We start from the raw sequence: 19,290 nt of genomic DNA, 5'->3' as shown, positions 1-19,290 counted from the left end.
AAAACATGCAATGTCTAGAATGGTATTGGAACCCATGCCCTTTAGGACCGGTACCTGAAACTGGCACCTTAGACCAACTCGGCCATCTTAACTTCATATTTATTTAGAACATAATAACCTTTATAAAACATTATTATTTTTAAATAGTGTGGTACAGTCATAGCTTGAGAGCTATCTATACAAATGTGGCTAGAGTGCACGAGCACAATACCAATGTGGCGAAAAAAGCTCTAAATGGATCACAAAATCTGCATTGCCTCCTAGCCACCGCCCTCCCATGCTCCCATGACTTCGCCTCGGTCCCCCTCCTCTCTCATTACCAGCGATCTTGCCGGTGGACAGGGGGTAGGGGTGGGGACCCGGTCCCGTTTCCTTCGTAGTTTTCACTTAGTTTGTTGATCCTTGTTGATATAGGGGTTTGGTTTCTAACGTTATCAACGAGGTGGTGGCAATGATGGTGCTTTGGAGTATGGTCTCTTCGACCTCTCCCTACCTCGACGACATTTGATCTGATGTCAGCGAAGAGCCAGTGAGAGTTCGGTGTGTCAGATCTGTCGATCTTCTTCAGATCTTGGCATTTTGTGTCCTTATAAGAGGAAATAGTTGGTTGGTTTTTGATGTGGCAATCTCGACAACTTCTCTTAGTCAGCTCTACAACATGGTCTGGCATATTCAAAACTTTGGGCTGGGTTCAGGGTTTCTCCAGCCAATGTTCTTTTTGTGGGTGATCTCGTCATCAGTGGTGAGTGACTATTGCGGTCTTCAAAGCCTTGTTTTAGCGAGGGTGTTCGTAGGTGTACCTTTTCTTTGTCGTCTCTCCACTGCGATCTTTAAGCTCCGACAAGCAATGGACGACCAAAGGAAGAAGACGATTAATTTGGTCTTTAATGTACTCTTATCTTTTGGAGGAGGTCGTTTTATGTCTTGTTGTCCGTCTTTTATATTGACCTTTGTTTTCCTTGTGATATATGAATTGTGAGGCACTCTTTTGAGTATCCTTTTATAGAAGAAAAAAGAAAATGGCTCCAAATGCCTCCTAAAGCCGATGAAAAAGCCCTGCCAAACGGGGTCTAAGAAGATTGAGAGAGGATATTATGGGAGATTTTATCCCTATAAATCAAAATCACTTTAGTCTTAAACGAACAAACACTCAAGGAAGAGCCAACAAACGCTATGGCTGCTGGTGTCACGTGATACTTCACCGGCTGCTGCAGCTGCCGCTGCTAGTTTCCTTTAGAGTGAGCTTGTTTGGTTGTCTGCATAACCCCTTATCTAGCCCCCCCCCCCCCCCCGAAGTGCACTTCGTTTCTGTTTGGTTATCTGCATAGGTCTATGTATAGGCTAGCGCTATTCACAAAAAGCAAGCCCAGTCTGTATATCACTGTTCGACCAAATTGTGCGTATACAACTATGCACCGTTGCTACTGCAATTGCTCTACAGCCCAAAACATAGTTTAGCTATTTACGCAGGAAATCAATCACATACATAATACAATACAACTTTCTATCTAGGCAAACCAAATAACATCAAATGTCATATTGCTTTGTCCAATTTAAAAGTATGTTGCATAACCTCTGATGTAATCAGTGCCGGCCCTAGGGGTAGGGCACAAGGTGCGACGCCCGAGGGCCCAAGCGGAGGAGGGGCCTAAGCCCAGATATACAAACCCCCAGGTCCTATAGTCCATTAGGTATTAGCAAACTAATGAGAAGAGAGATATATAACTGGTCAGGTGGCCAAAAAAACAACATCGGCATTTTTTTCCTAGTTTTCTTTCCCCACGGTCCTCGGATAGAGAGGAGACGAGGAGTAACGCTGTACGCAGCACACTCTGATCGTGAGTTCACGACGTGCGTCTTACACACGCGGAGTTGGCGAGCCGCGTCGCCGCGAAGAGCTAGACTACCGGAGACACGGACACGGCGCACGAGGACGGCGACCAGACAGGGCTCCACGACGACGACATCTTGATTCTTGACTTCTTATGAATTGCGATCACCGATCAGTTGTTTAGGCCCAATGTATTCTTTTTCTTTTTATTTTTAATCCAAATTAATTATTTGTATAGTATTCCAGACTTTTAGTACTTTGTATCCATATAGTCATATTTTCTTCTAATTTAGGTGTTAGAATTTTAGAATGTTACCTAAGAAATATTTGTTATGGGTGAGAAAAGAAAACGAATATATTACTTTTTTAATCTACATAGTTCCTCGATAGTTATCATACATCTACAAATATATTGTTTAATCTACATTGTTCCTCAATAATTATCAGACATGTTAAATTAAAAATATGTTATTAAATTTGTTTTTGTTTTACAAATAAAATTAGCACTAAGATTTTATACATAACAGTGCGACGATAGACCGGCACGGGATGTAATGCAATATTAATGTGACTAACCAATAAGACCCAGCATGAACAGTAACGGCTGGTGTGTTGGCGTTGCTGACTTGCTGCTGCCGAGCAACAGGGCGGACCAGTAGCATGTTCGATTGGCTGATTCGTATGATTGTTGGTTTATAAAAAAGTACAGTTAGTTTGTTTATATGAGAGAAAAATAGGCTAAAAATTTAGGATCGTTTAGGAAGCCACGACCAAACGAAAATCAGCCCGGTCGCTCGTCCGCTCCCACGCTTTGCTCGCTCGCTGCCTGCCTCCTCCCAGGTCCAGCGGTCCAGCCGCTGCTCCTTCCGCCCGCGTGCGCCGAGCGTCTTAAACGGGCGCACGCCGCGTGCGCGCCCGACCCGCTTGCCCCGCGCTCGGACGCGTCCCGATGCGCCTCCGCCGGCCGGAAGAACCCTAGTCCTAGGGCTCGCCTCGCCTCCCCGATGGGGGGCCGGCCGGGGTACCTCACCCTGCCGATCTTCTCCGTGGTCGCGGCGATCGGGTACGTCTACTACACCACGGTGTTCGTGGCCGTGCCGCGGTGGCTGGGCCTGTCCACGGCTGCGGGGGTAGCCAACGCCGCCGCGTTCACGGCGCTAGCAGCCGCTTGCCTCGCCACCTACGCCGTCGCCGTGCGCAGGGACCCCGGGCGGGTGCCGCCGGGCTTCGTGCCCGACGTCGAGGACGCCGAGAGCACCGTCCACGAGGTCAAGCGCAAGGTGCGTTGGCGTTGGCGTTGCCCCACCCCTCCCCCCTCTCTCTCTCCCTTGCTCGCCTGGGTTCGGTGGGCGGGCCTCCGTTCGCTGTTAGGTGTTGGGGTGTTGTTTTGGATCTGCGGGTGGGAGGGGGGCTGTTGCTTCAAATTTTCCTATCGTTCGTTTCAAACTTGGGAAACCTTACTCAAAGATGAGAAAATGCGATTCTGATGCGGCTTGGTTAGTAATTTTGGATAGTTTTGGTGAATACCTTTGATTCTAAATTTGCCACCGTCCATTTGAAACTTAGGAAACTTATTCAAAGTTGAGCAAATGCGATTCAGATGCACCTTGGTTGATAATTTTGGACCATTTTGGGTACAAATAGTTCTGCTCTAGAATTTCCAGCTAACAGCTGGGACATTGGTAGGTGGACGTGTTACAAGTAGATAATTTAGATTCGAGAGTTGAGCCAGTACTTTTTACCAAGTGAGTGGATCTAGTCTGAATTTTTAATTTCCCTTTGCCCCGTTTGGATCCTTGGAATTGAATTCATTCTAATAAATTATAATTTAGACACATATTAATTAAGCTAATATGGTTGTATATGGAATATATTTGTATACTATTGTTAGCTATGCAAGGGAGATGTTTATATGTTGCATTTCTACTGCAGGGAAGCGAGTTGAAGAACGTGCTATAAGTTGCAGATTAGAAACATAGCATGGTGATCTATAGAATCGATTTCTATCTCCCACCCTATGAATTTGAGATAGGCTTATATGTGAACTTTCGAAAGTTGTGAAATCTCAAATTCCAAGCCAAATAGCCTAATCTATTAAGTCGATTCCAATTCCTCCAAAATGAAGTGATCCAAACGGCCCGTAAGTTGATTTTGATTTGTTCTCTAGATTATTAGGGCCTTTTTGGTAGAGCTCGTACTCCAGATTCTCTGAGAGAAGTGATCCTCTGGTTAAGAATGTTTCTCTAGGATAAACTCAGTTTCTCTATGACTCTGCGTGTGCGTGGAGTAATCAGGAGAAGCTACTTTTTTGAACTCCCAGCCTCTTAGTTCATTTCGGAGAATCACTTCACAGAATCACTTCTCAGTAAAAACTATTTGGCAGAGCTCCTCCTAGATGGCAGAGCTCCTCTGCCAAACAGGCCCTTAGTAGATGATTGCTCGTTTCTAGCTTCAGTAACTTCAAAGTGAATGCTCACTACAGTGCCCTATTAGTTTGTCATAGAAAATATGAGGAAGGGAGAGGGTAAGCTGAGTTGAGCACATTCTTTTAATTTTGAAAAATCATGGGCCAGCCCATCACTGTGTTAGACTTTCTTGCTTGTATCTGACAAAAGTAGTTTCTCATTAGTATGTTTCACAACATCTCTACTTTTGCAGGGTGGTGACTTGAGATATTGCCAGAAATGTTGCCACTATAAACCTCCACGTGCACACCATTGCCGTGTTTGCAAGAGATGTGTTCTAAAAATGGTGCTGCTAGTGTTAATTCTGTGATTCCATTCTCCTAACTGCTCTCCAATTTCGTATTTTCACCTAATTCACATGCGCAGGACCATCATTGCATTTGGATTAATAACTGTGTTGGACATGGGAACTACAAGATTTTCTTGGTCTTTGTATTGTATGCTGTGGTTGCAAGCTTCTATGCATTGGTAATTGAGTTTCTTTGATTTACTCTAGCAACCACGTTTCCTGAGGCTTAGTGCATTACAAAGTTTCATTTTGATATCAGATTCTGATCATAGGGAGCGTTTTGCACAGTGTTCCTAAAGATGAACAGCCAGGCAGCGATTCTTCTCGAACATCCATTGTGAGTACTCTGGGAATGTCTACAGAAGTTGCTAGCATGTTGTATGTTAATCTGAACGATCGCCAGGAATTCCCTTTGAATAATAATTTTGAAGAACTTATCAAATTGGCAGATTATCTGTGGGGTCATTCTTTCTCCATTAGCGTTAGCATTGGCAGTGCTCTTGGGTTGGCATATTTACCTCATATTACAGAATAAAACTACAATTGAGGTTTGTGACTTAAGATTTTTCTCTTTATATCGGACAGTACTCTTGTTTATAGAAGTTTTGACAAGATTGTTATTAATGGCTTGCAGTACCATGAAGGAGTTCGAGCAATGTGGTTGGCAGAAAAAGGTGGAGATATCTATCATCATCCATATGACCTTGGTGTCTATGAGAATCTTATTTCAGTAAGAACTATTTACACTGCTATTCTGTGGTTCTATGAATGTTGCACAATGCACATATTCAATTTTAAGTGCAAAATGAGAATAGCCCAGTATTTTACTAAGAAATAAGGTTAATGACAATTGACAATCTTCCTATCATCTGTCTAAAGACGTCAACAAATTGGGATTGACCTTTTGCTAGCCATAACTTGGATGTTCAACCCAATCTGTTCAGGAGAAAGAAACAAGATGGAGACATAACATGAAAAATGATTTTATCAATATTTGATATGTTATGCTGCAAGCATTCATTTTAATAGTCAAGTATTTCATACTTCATTTTTCTTTTTCATTTGATATTTAGATTTGTGCATGTTAAGTGGATAAACAAATTGAGACGATATGCCCTTAATACAATTATGGCTCATGCAACCTGTTATGCGCTGGATTGCATATTATGCCCCCATTAACCGTGCTGGTGTGCTACAGTGCATAGGTTTGGATGAGTTAGTTTGCATGTTATCTTTAGTTGATATGCGTTAGTTGCATTGTTTATTTTTGTTAGAATGCTTAGAAACTCTTGTCAGGAGCTAATTTCATCTATAGTGTAGCACTCATCCCCTACCCATCCGGATTTAAGCAAGAAGGAATGAATTAACCTCGTATCAAATAATATAAGGATCATGGCACATCGTTAAACTTGTCTGTTCCCTAAACCACCACTTGTGACTGATGAAGGAAGAGGTTTGGACTCTTAAAGTGTTGTAAATATTAAATTGAATGATGAGCATATGCATAACTCTTCTTCAAATATTATAACATCAAATAAAAATGATCACTTTGCAGCACCCAAAACATCAAACAAAAAAGAACATGGAGTAACACATTTATGGTATACTACCTTAGTTGCTTTCATCTTACCCACGGTTGGCATCACTTTCTATTAATGTTCCACTGCTTCCTGGTTGTTCGCAGGTTCTGGGGCCTAACATATTTTGCTGGCTCTGCCCTGTATTGAATACTGTTGGAAATGGCCTCCGGTACCGTACATCCTATGATATTCCGATATCTAGACCAATGTGATTACAAAAGATAGCAGCACAGTCACAACAAGTAGTTGCTAATTTGTGAAAGGATTTTTCATTAAGCTGCTAGAACGTGCTTGGTCTGAACGATTCTGAATTGGGGCAGGTCAGGGTCTTGTAACTCTGCAAGATGCAGGAGATGATGACTACCACAGCCTCTCGCCAGGTGTCTATCCTGAGTCGAGACATGAACTCTTAACCATGTTTTTTATTTCATTCTTCACATACTTGATAAAATTCAATCTGCCTCGCTTGTAGTCTGGAGTAGGCTGTTCTTACCCAAAAAAAAGGCACTGCAATTCTGTTGTAAAGTTAGTTCATGTGTTTGAGAGCCATGTAATGTAGCCAAAGATCATGAAAACCAATTTTCCCAGATTATTTGTGTACATTTGTTTATAATGAAATGTGACATCTGATGTACTTTTACATGCTTGAGCTATATATAGCACTACACATTGGTGCGTTCTGCCCCGTCCGCGTCCGGAGAGCTTGTTGATTGAGGGCTGCCTGACTCACGAGTTTCCGTGTAAATCCTAACCCCTGGGGATGCTGTCTGGACATAAGTACATATTTGCCTTGTAAATGAAAATAGGGAATCCTGGTCCCAGAAAGGCTACCTATGTAGACTATTTTAACACTGTGCAGTTCCAATATTTACTATGTGGACTATTTTAACACACTCTGCGGTTCCAATAATTGACATTAATGTACAAAACATGCAGCTAGTCTATCGAACACGAACTGACCAACATGTCATCCCAAATCAGACATGCTATCCCATATCAGCAGCCACGCCAATCTGTAATGCATACGATAAGATTCGTGATCTACATAGATACCAAATATTATTTATACTAAGCTCTTTTCGATACGTCAGTACATACCAGACAGGGGCAAAGGGTACAACATCAAGCACAGTAGCCAGCAAGTGACGAAGCAGTTTCAGGATGCTCCCACATAATTATTTGCTAGGTTACAATAGTCAGCAGCAACGTCGTAATCTATTTTCCCTTTCCTTTTCCCTTCCCCTTCCCCTTCTTCGCATCAAGGTCAAGCTTTGCTTGTACCCGGGCTGCTGCAGCAGCTTTTGCTTCCTCCCTCTTCTTTTTCTCTTCTTCTTTGGTAGCAGCAGCTAGCTTTCGTTGCTTCTTAAGTTCCCTGCCCAGATTTATGTATCTAATTACTTTATGATCATTATATACTTCTTGAACTCTGATCAAATGAACAAACTATATTTGATTGCAAGGTGGATACAACATTTTGATTTCTATCTCTTAATATTACATTGTCACCAAGAGCTCACTCGAGGACACATGTGCTGTCGTGCTAAATCGTATAATAACTGAATTTTTCTGTGCTAAATGTTAAGGATGGAACATTAGGAAATGTCTTACTCCAAGTCTGGCTTTCTCATCAGATACACTGCCCACACTTGAACCTTTCCTTGGCCTACAAGCTACTAGCTCCACCTCAAAAATAAGTGTTGCACTACATAGACAAAGAACCAACAGTTACCAACATTATTAAATTGGGGAAACTCAAGTTACCAATTCAAAGATAGTGTGATAGAGGAACTCACTTAGGAGGTATCTCTGGTGGTGAGCCTGCAGCTCCATATGCATATTCTGACTTGCATGTAATTTTTGCAACCTCGCAAGCCTTCAATTTTTGGATATGCCCAACCATGTTACACAGAGATGGTGAAGACCATACCAGAAACTCAAACATTTACAAACCTTCATAGTTCTTAAGGCTATATCCCATGCCTTGATGACAGCCCCCTTGTCCAACTTCAAATGAGAAAATAGAGTTGTCTTCATGGGTGGTATTAAAAACTTCACCAGTCTCAGCAAGTGTACCTTCATAATGAACTATAGACAAGGTAAAAAGATAAATGTTCATATTTGTATGACTTTATTCGGGACAAGTATCTGAAATCTTGAAATTATTTTACCGTCAATCGTGGCAATATGCAACAGCAGGTGTTCACTTTACAACATAAAAAAAATGCATGCAGCAGTTAGCTGAGGACAGAGAAGGTGAATCAAGTACTAGAACGAGTTAACACTTAACAAAGAGGAGAGCATATCAAAACTCAGTTACTGTCTATTGCCCAATCAAACAGAAGAAATAAAAGATTTGCTTATGCAACGCTTGCTCAAAACACAAGATATATACAGTAGTACCATACCATCAACTAAGGGCAGGCTCTCAGATGGCTCTATAGCATCATCGTCTTTTGCTTTCCGGACTACTGTCTTAAGAACACCTCCATCCCCTGATAGATCTATCGTCTCTGCCATGACCTTAGCTGCCCAAGGGAAATTCAGAAAGAGCAATACAAGAGCATTAGAATATTCTGGTTGGACCAATCTAGATCTAGCTACAAGGCACAACTAATTGCAAAGGAAGAATAGCCACTGCCACCAATCATCTGAATTTTTTTGGCTTCTCTAGGTTGATTACAGATATTCTTGGTTTCACAGAATAGATATTGCAACACACGACTTGCAGAGAGGCAATCGTCAACGGATTAAATATCATAATTGAATTTAAGTGGGCAGGGGCGGACCCAGCAAAGGGACAGGTGGATGTTCACGTGTACACCCGATAATTTTTGCTAAGAGTTCGAAGTTAGGAGACATCGAATAGCCAAGTAGCGTTAGGTTAGGGTTTGGGCGCTCGGCTTCGCAAAGCAGGAAGGGAAGATAAGCGGTGGGAATACCTGGTGGTTTGCTCGCCGCTGGCGAAGTGAGCGATAAGGCCTCAGAACTTGGCGTAGTGCAGCGGCGGCGGCGGCGGCGGCCCACCAGTCGTCGCCTCGTCGGAGAGCGAGAGGGTGGAGAGAGACGGACACAAACACGCGGGTCCAATGTGAAGGAATGGGGAATGCGGCGGACGGCCGGGCCAGTCTGGGTTATTCGGCCCAGGGAGAGCGCACCCGCACGGGCCTTCTTCTGCGCCGTAGTTTTTTTTCACACATTTCTTTTACAATTTCTTTTTACAATCTCCATGGGACACTGCCGATGGCTAGTACAACATTGATTTTTAATAAGAGATACATCAGTGATAACCAATGATCACAGATTGTCAGATTCCACACATGGAAACATTTTTTTGTTGTTGAAAATCGTGAGAGTGCAAAGGTGGCAATTTTTTTCTCGATCAGGCGTTATGCCCGTATTTCATTAGAGTCTGTCTACCCAATAACTATGTGTTTTATGCAATATCAACACATGAATTTTTTTACACCATAAAATTAAGATCCAACAACCTCCATCCTCCTTCTACCTCCATCCTCCTTCTACCTCCAGCCTTCTTTTACCTCTAGACAATCACAAATCACAAGATCACAGATCCACATATCACAAGAAACAATTTTTTTCTATGCAAGGACAAGAGGACAAGCGAAACCGGCGTGACGAATGCAGTCAACGTTGCACCTCCCTCAGCAGTGGGCCTTGCTTGCGTGTGGCACCCCCAGTTGGACCAGGACCCGGGAAGATCGGGCACAGGATGGATCCGACGACAGCAGGTGTCGCCTGCTGGAAGGTTGGGCCCCAACCAGGCCCCAGCTGTGGGTCCGGAGTTTCACCGGAGGGTTCGCCGTCGTCGTTGCTGTACCGAAACCGACGAGGGAGACAGTTGAAAAGAGAGAGGGAGAGAGAGAGAAAATCCACGTGTTTTTTTATACTAAAACACATGTGTGTTGTATAGCATTTCTGTTTCATTAAGCAGGAAGCAATCCTGGGAGTGTGAAGGTGGCAATTGCAAAGCACAGTCTGATGTTGATAAAAAGAATCATTAGCTGATCCAGTGGTTGGCTGATACATTATATGTCGTATATATACCTTATACACTGTACACACTAACAATGTCCAGCATGAAAACAAAAGGTGTAATCAAAGAATCATAAAAAAAGAATAATCACGCAACAACACACCACCCAATAAACTTGTTTTTACCGATCTTGTATGTCTCCAAAACAGTGCAGCAACAAAATCAGACATCATCACAAAATGGGGTATTCCACGGGCCAATCGATCGATTGAATCCATGCATCCCGCTACCGCCACAAAACGAAGTTGCACGTGAGTGTATCAACACCTGGGGATATCGGACGGCGGAGGCGGCAGCTTCTGGTTCGGCAGCGGCCCGTCGTTGACGAGCCACGCCATTGCCAGACCCCAGCTCAGGTGCACGTCCAGGTGGCAATGCATGATCCACACGCCGGGGTTGTCGGCAACAAAGCGGATGGCGACCCAGCCGGCGGTGGGCACGCTGATGGTGTTCCGCTGCACGGGGTCGACGAGGTTGTACTTGGCGGTGTCGTTGTTGGCGTCGTAGTTGCCGAACCCCTGGCCGACGACGAAGAAGTCGTAGCCATGCAAGTGCAGCGGGTGGCTCTCGGCGCCCAGGATGCTGGTGTCCTGCAGCACCACCTCGACGGTGGTGTTGAAGTTGAGCGGCACCACCCTGGTGCCGTGCGTGACGAACGTGTTGTTGGGCGGCGTGCCGGTGTAGTTGAACGGCACCGGCGGCGCCGCGGGGAAGTTGGCCGTGAGCACGCCGCTGTACCGCCGCTGGTAGTGCGCCTGGAGGAGCGAGGTCCGGGGCATGGTGAAGGACACGTTGTTCATGGACGCCGCGAACCTGGTGCCGTTGGGGCCCTGGCACGTCCCGTTCACCCGGCTCTGGCACGGGTCCAAGCCGAGACCGACGGCGAAGAAGAACCTCCGGTCCACCGTCCGCGGCACGTGCGCCGGGTACTGCGCGCTCGCGAGGCTCCGGAACCTAGCCGAGAAGTTGGTCACCGCGCCCGTGTCGTTGTACAGCGGCAGCGCGGGGCGCGGGAGGCTCAGGAGCGCGCTCTGCTGCGGCGCGCCGTCGTACTCGAGGACAGCGATGGCGGTGGTGTTGTCGAACGTGCCGACCGTGTTGGTGTAGGGCGCGACGGCGATGGCGAAGGCGGCGGCGGGCGAGGAAGGGCTGGCGGCAGCGGTGAGGAGCACGTCCATGGTCTGCCCCGGCGAGATGACCAGCGTGTCGGCCGTGAACGGCTTGACGTAGCTGGCGTCCGCCTGCACCACCGTCAGCGTGTGGTTGGCCACCGCGAAGAAGAGCTCGTCGTTGAGCGCCGCGTTGACGAGCCGCAGCAGGTACGTCTTGCCGGGCTGCACCCGGAGCTTGAACGTGTCGCTGGCGCCGGAGCAGTTGTAGGTCGGCCCAGGCAGACCGTTGAGGGTGTAGGCGTCGGAGACGTTCGGGCCCCCGCCGGTCTGCAGCGCCTGCTTGATCACGGCCTCCGGGTCCGCGTTGAACCACTCACCGAGCATGAGGGGGACCTCTGTGTGGGGCTTGGGGAACGGGTAGGGGACGCCGCGCGGCGGGAGGATGAGGAGCGGGCCGTAGAGCGTGGCGCGGAGCCAGGAGAAGTGCGCGTGCCACCACAGCGTGCCGCGCTGCCCCACGATGCGGAAGTCGTAGGCGTAGCTCTGCCCGGGCCGGATCGGGCACTGCGTGATGTACGACGGGCCGTCCGACCACCCGCTGCGCAGCTGCCGGACGCCGTGCCTGCAATGCATGCGGATGGTGGTGCGAGCAAGTAAGCGCCGGCGGTTGCGTCAAGCAACGATCGGACACACGCAGATGGGACATACCAGTGGAACGTTACGTTGTTGTTGATGTTATTGTGGACCTGCACCACGAGGCGGTCGCCCTCGCGCACGACGACCTTCGGTCCCGGGAACCGCCCGTTCACCGTGGGGATGCTCTTCGTCACGCACAGGCGCGTCACCGTTGCCATCGTCACCTGCAAAAAGCAAGGGCGGCCATTTGTGAACTAACTAACTTGTGTGCCTGTCTGAGACACTCAAATAAACATTTAGCAAGCAAAGAAGCTAGCGAAGCACGCCTGATACACACATATATATGTGACGATAGATTACTAGCTAGACTGCATTGCACATTATTAGACGACACCGGCTGGATGCGTACATTGAACGTGTAGCGGCGGGTGCGGGCGGCGGCGAGCTCCGGCAAGGCAACGAGGACCACGAGGGCGACGGCGAGAAAGAGGCACGCAGGGGAGAGACGACGACCGCCGGCCATTGCTCTCGTTCTCGCTTTGCTCGATCAGCTAGCTAGCTGTGAACGATCTATCGATCAATCTCTGAAGCAAGCAAGAAAGATCAGAGAAAGAGAGATCGATCTAACTGGCTTGGTGGTGAGTGGCATGAGTAGGGCTCGAGTGGCTATATAAACAACGGCCGGTTTGCGCATGCTCGCTCCCTGGTGCCGTGCATGGTAGGAAGTCACAGAGCGATAGTGGTTGGCTGGGGTTGGTGGGTGTACATAGAAAATTTGCGACCGGGCCACTCTTGCTCGCTCCTTTCCCTCGCGGCTTCTGCGAGTGGTTGCATCCATCGATCGAACGGTGCAATCGACGCAAGTTGTGATTAGATTCAATCAATTTAGAAACATCAGAAACTAACGCTTGGAGAGGTCCAGAGGAATATATGTATGTTTATTCATTTCATTTTGCATTTGTATGCCTATTTTTACTGTTCTGTTAGCTAGCAGTAGCTAGATTAGGTAGCTCTCACCAAAATGCAGGCCTCATGTCGTGGAAATATCAATATCGTTTTCACGTAAAGGTGCGTAGAGTTTTTCAGTTAAGCTTATATAGGTAAAATATGGGTCTGTTTCACACAGCTCAACTTCACTAGTAAACTTGTTTTTTTTTGGAAAACAACTTTATAAGTAACTTTCTAGGTGCAACTGAGTTGTTTTGGAAAATTTATTTGGCAAAACAGCTTCACCAACAACTTCATACATAGATGGGAGAGAGAAATGAGGGAGAAAGCTAAGATAAGCTATTTTTTTAGCTTAATCCCAACTCATGTCTTTGTGAAAGAGGGAGAAAAACAACTGAAACTATTTTGTAAATAAGTGCTTGATAAATAAAACAGCTCACAACAGCTTATAAAGCTGTTGTGAGCTGTGCCAAATAGGTCCTATGAGAGGCTGAGCTCACGCAATATTGTTACTACTACCAGATAGGTTGGTTAGTTGACTCATCACCAAGTGCCAATGCCCAAACTACAAGTTTTGTTTGTCTGCATGAACACACGACACGCTCTTTCCTTTTTCAAAAATTACATGTGTTATTTTATTTAAAAAAATCATACTTTTTTGTTTGTTTTGACCAACAACACATAGAAATTTAGAAAACTAGATCGAAATTTCAGATGTGTTTAATCATATCGGTTATGTAGCAACAAATGATAGTACAGATCTTGTGAGAAAATAATTATGGTAAAAATATAACTTTGGAGAGCAGCCACAACAAAAGTATGTATTGTATTCTTGAACAGAAAAAGTATTGTAGCATACCAGTATTAATTGCATGCAAAGATGATCTACCTGCAGGTGGGTCTATATAATACGTACGCAGCATTTTCCCTATCTTTCGAATGTGGACAAACGATTCCAGGTCTTACCCTGTTGCATGTCACGAATCATTGAAAATACACATGATAATCTCATAATTGTGCTGTGCCCCCAACCGTAATAATGCATGTAATGTGGTGGAGTATCACTTCTGAACTCAACATGTGAAAGCTGGCTGCTGCATGACCAATGAGGCAATGACCAATCTGCATGCATCTTTCTTTGTGAACTTCTCAAGTTAACCATGGCCCGCACAGGGTCAATCCATGTCTTTTCTCTGCAGTCTGCACAGCTTTTCTTCTCCCATCATTTATCATCCATGGGATTTGTCAAACCAAGATTGATTAGAATCACTGTTGGAAAACAACAAGGGGAAAAATCGAAGCTTGTGTGTGGGGTGCTGAGGTGTTGCTTCAGCTTCATTGGATTTGGATTGCAGTGGAGTTTCCTGCCAGATCGGATATGCATGCCACCTTGCGATCTGATAAATCCTTTTTTGGCGGATGGGGCCCCGAGAAAAGTGTTTCATTATGCCTGCTTGCTCTGTCTTGGGAGCCAAGGGAGGCCATGGAGGTTAGGGGACCAACAACTAGTACGCATCTGAATGAACACTACATCTATTATCTATTATTGCTTTAAGGTGAGAGAACCCCCACCCCTTCTCTCCATGCATGCTTAGTACTTAGTAGTAATATATACATTCCCAAAAGTATCTAAGGGTTGTTTAGTAACGTATATATTTAATCAGCAACTCTTACTTTTCTGAAAGTATTTGTATGAATGTGAAAAACTCAAATGTAAAAAATGTTTTCCCTTGTGTTAGTCAAATGAAAAAAGATGATTGTTGACAAATTTGATCCACTGTCCGATCAACCAATCAAAATAAATATATTAAAAGTTTTGTAAATAAATTTATATGTACAACTAATCAAAATTGATTGCCTTTACCCTCTCTTCATTTCCTAATACAATACTAATTTAGATACTTTATAATCTCTCTATCGGGTTGTAAGAAATTTATCAATCACATTGCATGTGTTTTCTTCCTTTGCATTGTACCTTTGTGGGTTTTTTAATTTGTATTTAGTTGAAACATTAGCTCGGTTCTTGTTGCATCCTATATTGGCTTTCAACATGTGATCTTATTAGTATTTGTAATTTTTTATCCACGTGTTAAGCATAAAATCCAGTGTTTATTGTATCTTTTATTCAAAAATATCCTTTTAGGTTTTCATAAAAGAATGGATTATAGGTCTTAGACTATGTTTTAGTTACTATACTAACATAAACAGTTATTCAGGGATGCACCATGGCACTATCAAAGAAATATATGTATAATAGTATTGTTTTATAAAAAAGTAAATTCTTATGGTTAAATTACCAGTATTGATATCATAATATTTCAATTCAAATGTTAACAATTATCTAAAGTAACTACTTACAAAGTTTATTGTTATAGATAATTTAAAATGGATTATCTGTGTCATTCCACTGATATGTCATATATGTATTGAAAATGCAATCAAGCCTTAATTATGAGTTTTTATGATAATGACCTCGTAATTAGAGAACTAATGATATTTATCAAGATGGCAAGCAGGGAATTTATATTCGAGGATGCTACACAAAACGGAGGAGCCCCCAACTACAAATATAGATGGCTTCAAACTCAAATGAGGTTTAAATTCTTTTATATATTGAATTTGAGTATAGAAAAAGCCGTACTATAAAGGAGGGCACAATGCTTAAACTAATCTGTGCTACCAAGTGCTCAAACAACCACATGCATCCTCAGATTCACAGCCAAGACAGTCTACACTTCACTATTATCCTTACTGTCTTGTGGGTGCGAGCTCCGACTCGCCCGACCCCCTTGGGTGCGAGCTCCGACTCGCCCGACCCCTTGGGTGTGGGCTTCGGTTCGTCCGACCCTTTGGTCACGGGCTCCGTCTCGCCCGACACCAAGGTCGCAGGCTCCGTCTCGTCCGACCCTTTGGTCGCGAGCTCTGTCTCGTCCGACCCCAAGGTCGCGGGCTCCGTCTCGTCCGACCCTTTGGTCGCGGGCTCCGTCTCGCCCGACCCCTAGGTCGCGGGCTCCGGCTCGCCTGACCCTTTGGTCGCGAGCTTCGTCTTGCCCGACCCTTTGGTCGCGGGGTCCGGCTCGCCCGACCCTTTGGTGGCGGCCTCGTCTCGCTCGACCTCAAGGCCATGGACCTCGTCTCACCCGACCTCTTGGGTGAAATGTCTGTTGGGGGCTGGGGGTATATATACATTTTTTTCTCCCAAACGACTATCTACGATTTAAGTGACCGTTGGGGCCTAGAGGTATATATACCTTTCCCTTTCTTTCCCAATGGTATATACACATAGATAGACAAACGAACCAACATGCCCCCTTCTTTCTCACTTCAGCACACTCAAAACAGAGCAGAAGCTCTCTCTCTCTCTCTCTCACTCCATTGTTGACCTCAAGCCTCTAAGCAAATCCATTGATTTCTCCATCAATCCTTGAGGGATAAGGGTCCAAATCTTGATAAGAAAGCATCTCCATTGATTCCTAAACTCTAAAGAGCACTTGGTTCACGTCTTAGCCGGTGGTTGTGTTTGTTACTCTTGGAGCTTGGCTCCTAGCCGGCTAGAGCGTCGCCCGTGGAGCTTGTCAACTTGTGTGGGAGCCCCGGAAGGTTTGTAACCACCTCTCGCAGTAAGTAAAATCACCCCCATCTCAAGAGTTCACTCTCTTAACTTGAGAACGAGGTAGGGTTACAAATCCTAAGCCTTAGTGGTATACCTCAACAACATGGACATAAGCAAGCCTTGGTGGCGAGCTGAACCATAGAATAAATCATTGTGTCATCTTGTGCTTGTGTTGTTTCACTTGTGTTCTGGTTGTTGTTGAGGTGATTTCTAGAATCGAGGCGATCTACTTGTGTGTGGTGTTCCCACCACTTTCAGTTGTCAATCTGTGATCTACCACCCTGCAGGAAGATAAGAAATTTACCCTATCTAAATTTCGTTGGGTAGATTTTGAACTATGAACTAATCTCTCCTTCAGGTGTGGTAGTGCCGCGCGCCATAGAGCGGCAGTGTCGCGGATGAATTTGATTTCGGTTTAAGTTAAATTTTTACAGGCCTATTCACCCCCTCTAGGCATACCAGAGATCCTACGTGTATGTATATGTATTTGATATAGACAATGACATATACCATTTCTATTTACTTCTAGTTTAACAATAAATCTGGATACTTTAGGATCATATATAGAGCGCTTTATGATTATTTAATTCCTTCTCATAATAGCTTTATTTGGTAATTTGGATGCCGATCAAGCGATATTTTAGGCTCTTTTATAATGGTAGATGTGGTAATTTAGATGCAAATTAATGGTTATTTTTTATATTACCATTCATAATGTTAGAGGTGGGAATTAAAATTAAATTTAAGGGCCACATTAAAATATATTTTATAATGGTAGAAGTTTGTAGTTTAGATGTTATTTAGGGGAAATTATTTATGTTTTTTTATAATGATAGAGGGACATAAGTTTATTTTTATTATGATAGGTTTGGGTAATTTAGATACAAACTAAGGGGGTTAGTTTGTATTATGTTTTATAATGGTAGTCTTGGATAATTTAAAGGAAATTTTAAGGGCTAATTTGCATTATCTTTCATAATGGTAGAGGTGAGTAATTTAAATATAAATTTAGGGGGCTATATAAATTTATCTTTCACTGTAGCATATGCAGGTAATTTAGATACAAATTTATGACGTTGCTTTATGAATTTTTCATAACAGGGGAGGTCCCATGGATAACAGATGAGTCCCCCACAGCTAAAGCTGTGGAAATGCCGTCCATCCCATTTGGTCTCGTCCCTTTGACCAAACAAAAACTAGGATGAATCCATCCCTTTCAAGCAAACACGAAATAGGATAGTTCCATTTAAAAAAAACAGGGACATGATCATCTCATCGCATCTTATCCCCATACAAAACACATGCTAAAAGACCACATTAACAGATTTTAAGATTTACGAAGTCACAAGAGTCTTACTGTCGACTGTCACATTGATCTCCTACCAATGAATGAAGTAGTAAAAAATGTGAGTGCACGTGCTAAGTTGAAGAAAATTCCCAATGATACAAAACAAATACAGTGCAACAAGATCGTAGGGGTAAACATGGAATCATCTTCGTTCAAAGAGATATATTTCTTGCCCGAACAAAAAAAAGAAAAAGAAATATGCTTCTTGAATCTTGATAAAAATAAACAATCCATACAAGGAAATTAAGACGTTCACTGTGTTCGTGGTTTGCACCACACTGGGATCTGCACGTAGTAGCTAGAACAGCGCCAAATATTCAACGCCGGTTACGATGTGACAAATTAACATTACAGTCCTGTTTGTTGCAACGTAAACCGCGGGTTGGCTGCCGACCGGCCGGCGTTTGCATTCGATCTGGTGGCTTCAAGCCGAAGCATCGTCTCGTTAGTCGTTAGGCTAGCCGAGCCTAGCCTCACCACCTCGTGGTTTCGGAACGGCGGCGTTTGGAGTAATGGAGAGAGCGGTTGGGCACTTGCGCTGCACTTCTCGACCGAGTTATTCTTGTGGCCATCTGCCGGAGCATGCATCGAGCTAACCAACTCGACGGTTCAGGCGTCAAGCCCAAGCCTTTTACGGCTGGAACCCAGTCAGTACTCCACTAAACTACAATCTTGGTCAGTGTTAAGTTGCCATCAGCTCAGATCAAGAGAAGCTGCTGATAACTGATATGATCGCTCAAGAGAGAAGCTGCCACCATCATTAACATAAAGAACGCGAAGAGAACTACCTGGCACCGGCCGGCCGGCCGCATGGACAGCTACACTTCATTTGCGAGCATAATCACGTTCTAGAAAGAAAAATCACAGTGGTAAAATTTGAGAAATGACACTGCGAACCTGATCTCTGAAAAGAAGACACCTAGGGCTGCGTCACACACAGTGTCATTAACAGTGGTAAATTTGGGTGGCAGGATGCATGGTAGTTTTAATCCAGAACGTCAGAAGATGGCATTTCTCTATCCTGAAACTATATATATACTAACAGTAAAATGACCAAAATCAACAACGCATGGCTCACGCTGCACATGGACGCTTGTGTGGGTGCCTACAGTTATTTCGTAACGGAAACGTTCGGAACATAGTGGATTTGGAAAGCCGTGTGCATGCAAAGATGTGTCATCCGAAGGGGAAGGCCAGCTACCAACTTGACCGGCCGCCGGTGCAGAATCTGCAGCGACCGAACGCACCGAAACTGACCGTCTCCAAGGCTACAGCTACCTCCTGGCTTGGAACTTGGAAGTTGGAACTTTAGCACTGGTTGTAGGATCTCAAAACCGTTCAAATCACTTCTCTGACCTGGTTTCAAGTGGGTTTTGAAGGCTGTTTTCCCCCCCTTTTTGGTTAAAAAAGCCGG

General features: G+C 44.6%; 2 protein-coding genes and 1 pseudogene across 3 annotated transcripts; 1 reads left to right on the top strand and 2 right to left on the bottom strand.

Moving 5' to 3' along the window:
- The first annotated feature begins 2,627 nt into the window (after window positions 1-2,627).
- On the top strand, window positions 2,628-6,752 carry LOC136512042 (probable protein S-acyltransferase 16). 2 transcript variants are annotated; one of them, XM_066506051.1, is made up of 8 exons: window positions 2,628-3,111; window positions 4,490-4,582; window positions 4,663-4,764; window positions 4,845-4,922; window positions 5,035-5,133; window positions 5,220-5,315; window positions 6,270-6,407; window positions 6,486-6,752. In XM_066506051.1, the coding sequence occupies exons 1-7, from the start codon at window positions 2,836-2,838 to the stop codon at window positions 6,375-6,377; spliced, it is 852 nt and encodes a 283-aa protein (XP_066362148.1). In that variant the 5' UTR covers window positions 2,628-2,835; the 3' UTR covers window positions 6,378-6,407; window positions 6,486-6,752. The 2 variants fall into 2 exon arrangements, with proteins under 2 accessions (XP_066362148.1, XP_066362147.1); XM_066506050.1 differs by having other exon boundaries at window positions 6,270-6,752.
- Window positions 6,753-6,841: 89 nt separating this feature from the next.
- On the bottom strand, window positions 6,842-9,091 carry LOC136512043 (peptidyl-prolyl cis-trans isomerase FKBP20-1-like; annotated as a pseudogene).
- Window positions 9,092-10,141: 1,050 nt separating this feature from the next.
- Window positions 10,142-12,601, bottom strand: LOC136512090 (putative laccase-11). The gene is made up of 3 exons (XM_066506087.1): window positions 12,377-12,601; window positions 12,040-12,191; window positions 10,142-11,953 (listed from the first exon to the last, which is right to left on the bottom strand). Exons 1-3 carry the CDS (start codon window positions 12,488-12,490, stop codon window positions 10,480-10,482), a joined length of 1,740 nt encoding a protein of 579 aa, XP_066362184.1. The 5' UTR covers window positions 12,491-12,601; the 3' UTR covers window positions 10,142-10,479.
- Window positions 12,602-19,290: the final 6,689 nt, after the last annotated feature.

Source organism: Miscanthus floridulus, chromosome 16, assembly GCF_019320115.1.
Source record: "Miscanthus floridulus cultivar M001 chromosome 16, ASM1932011v1, whole genome shotgun sequence".
Lineage (NCBI taxonomy): Eukaryota > Viridiplantae > Streptophyta > Magnoliopsida > Poales > Poaceae > Miscanthus > Miscanthus floridulus.
This window is presented reverse-complemented; position numbering and strand designations above follow the sequence as displayed.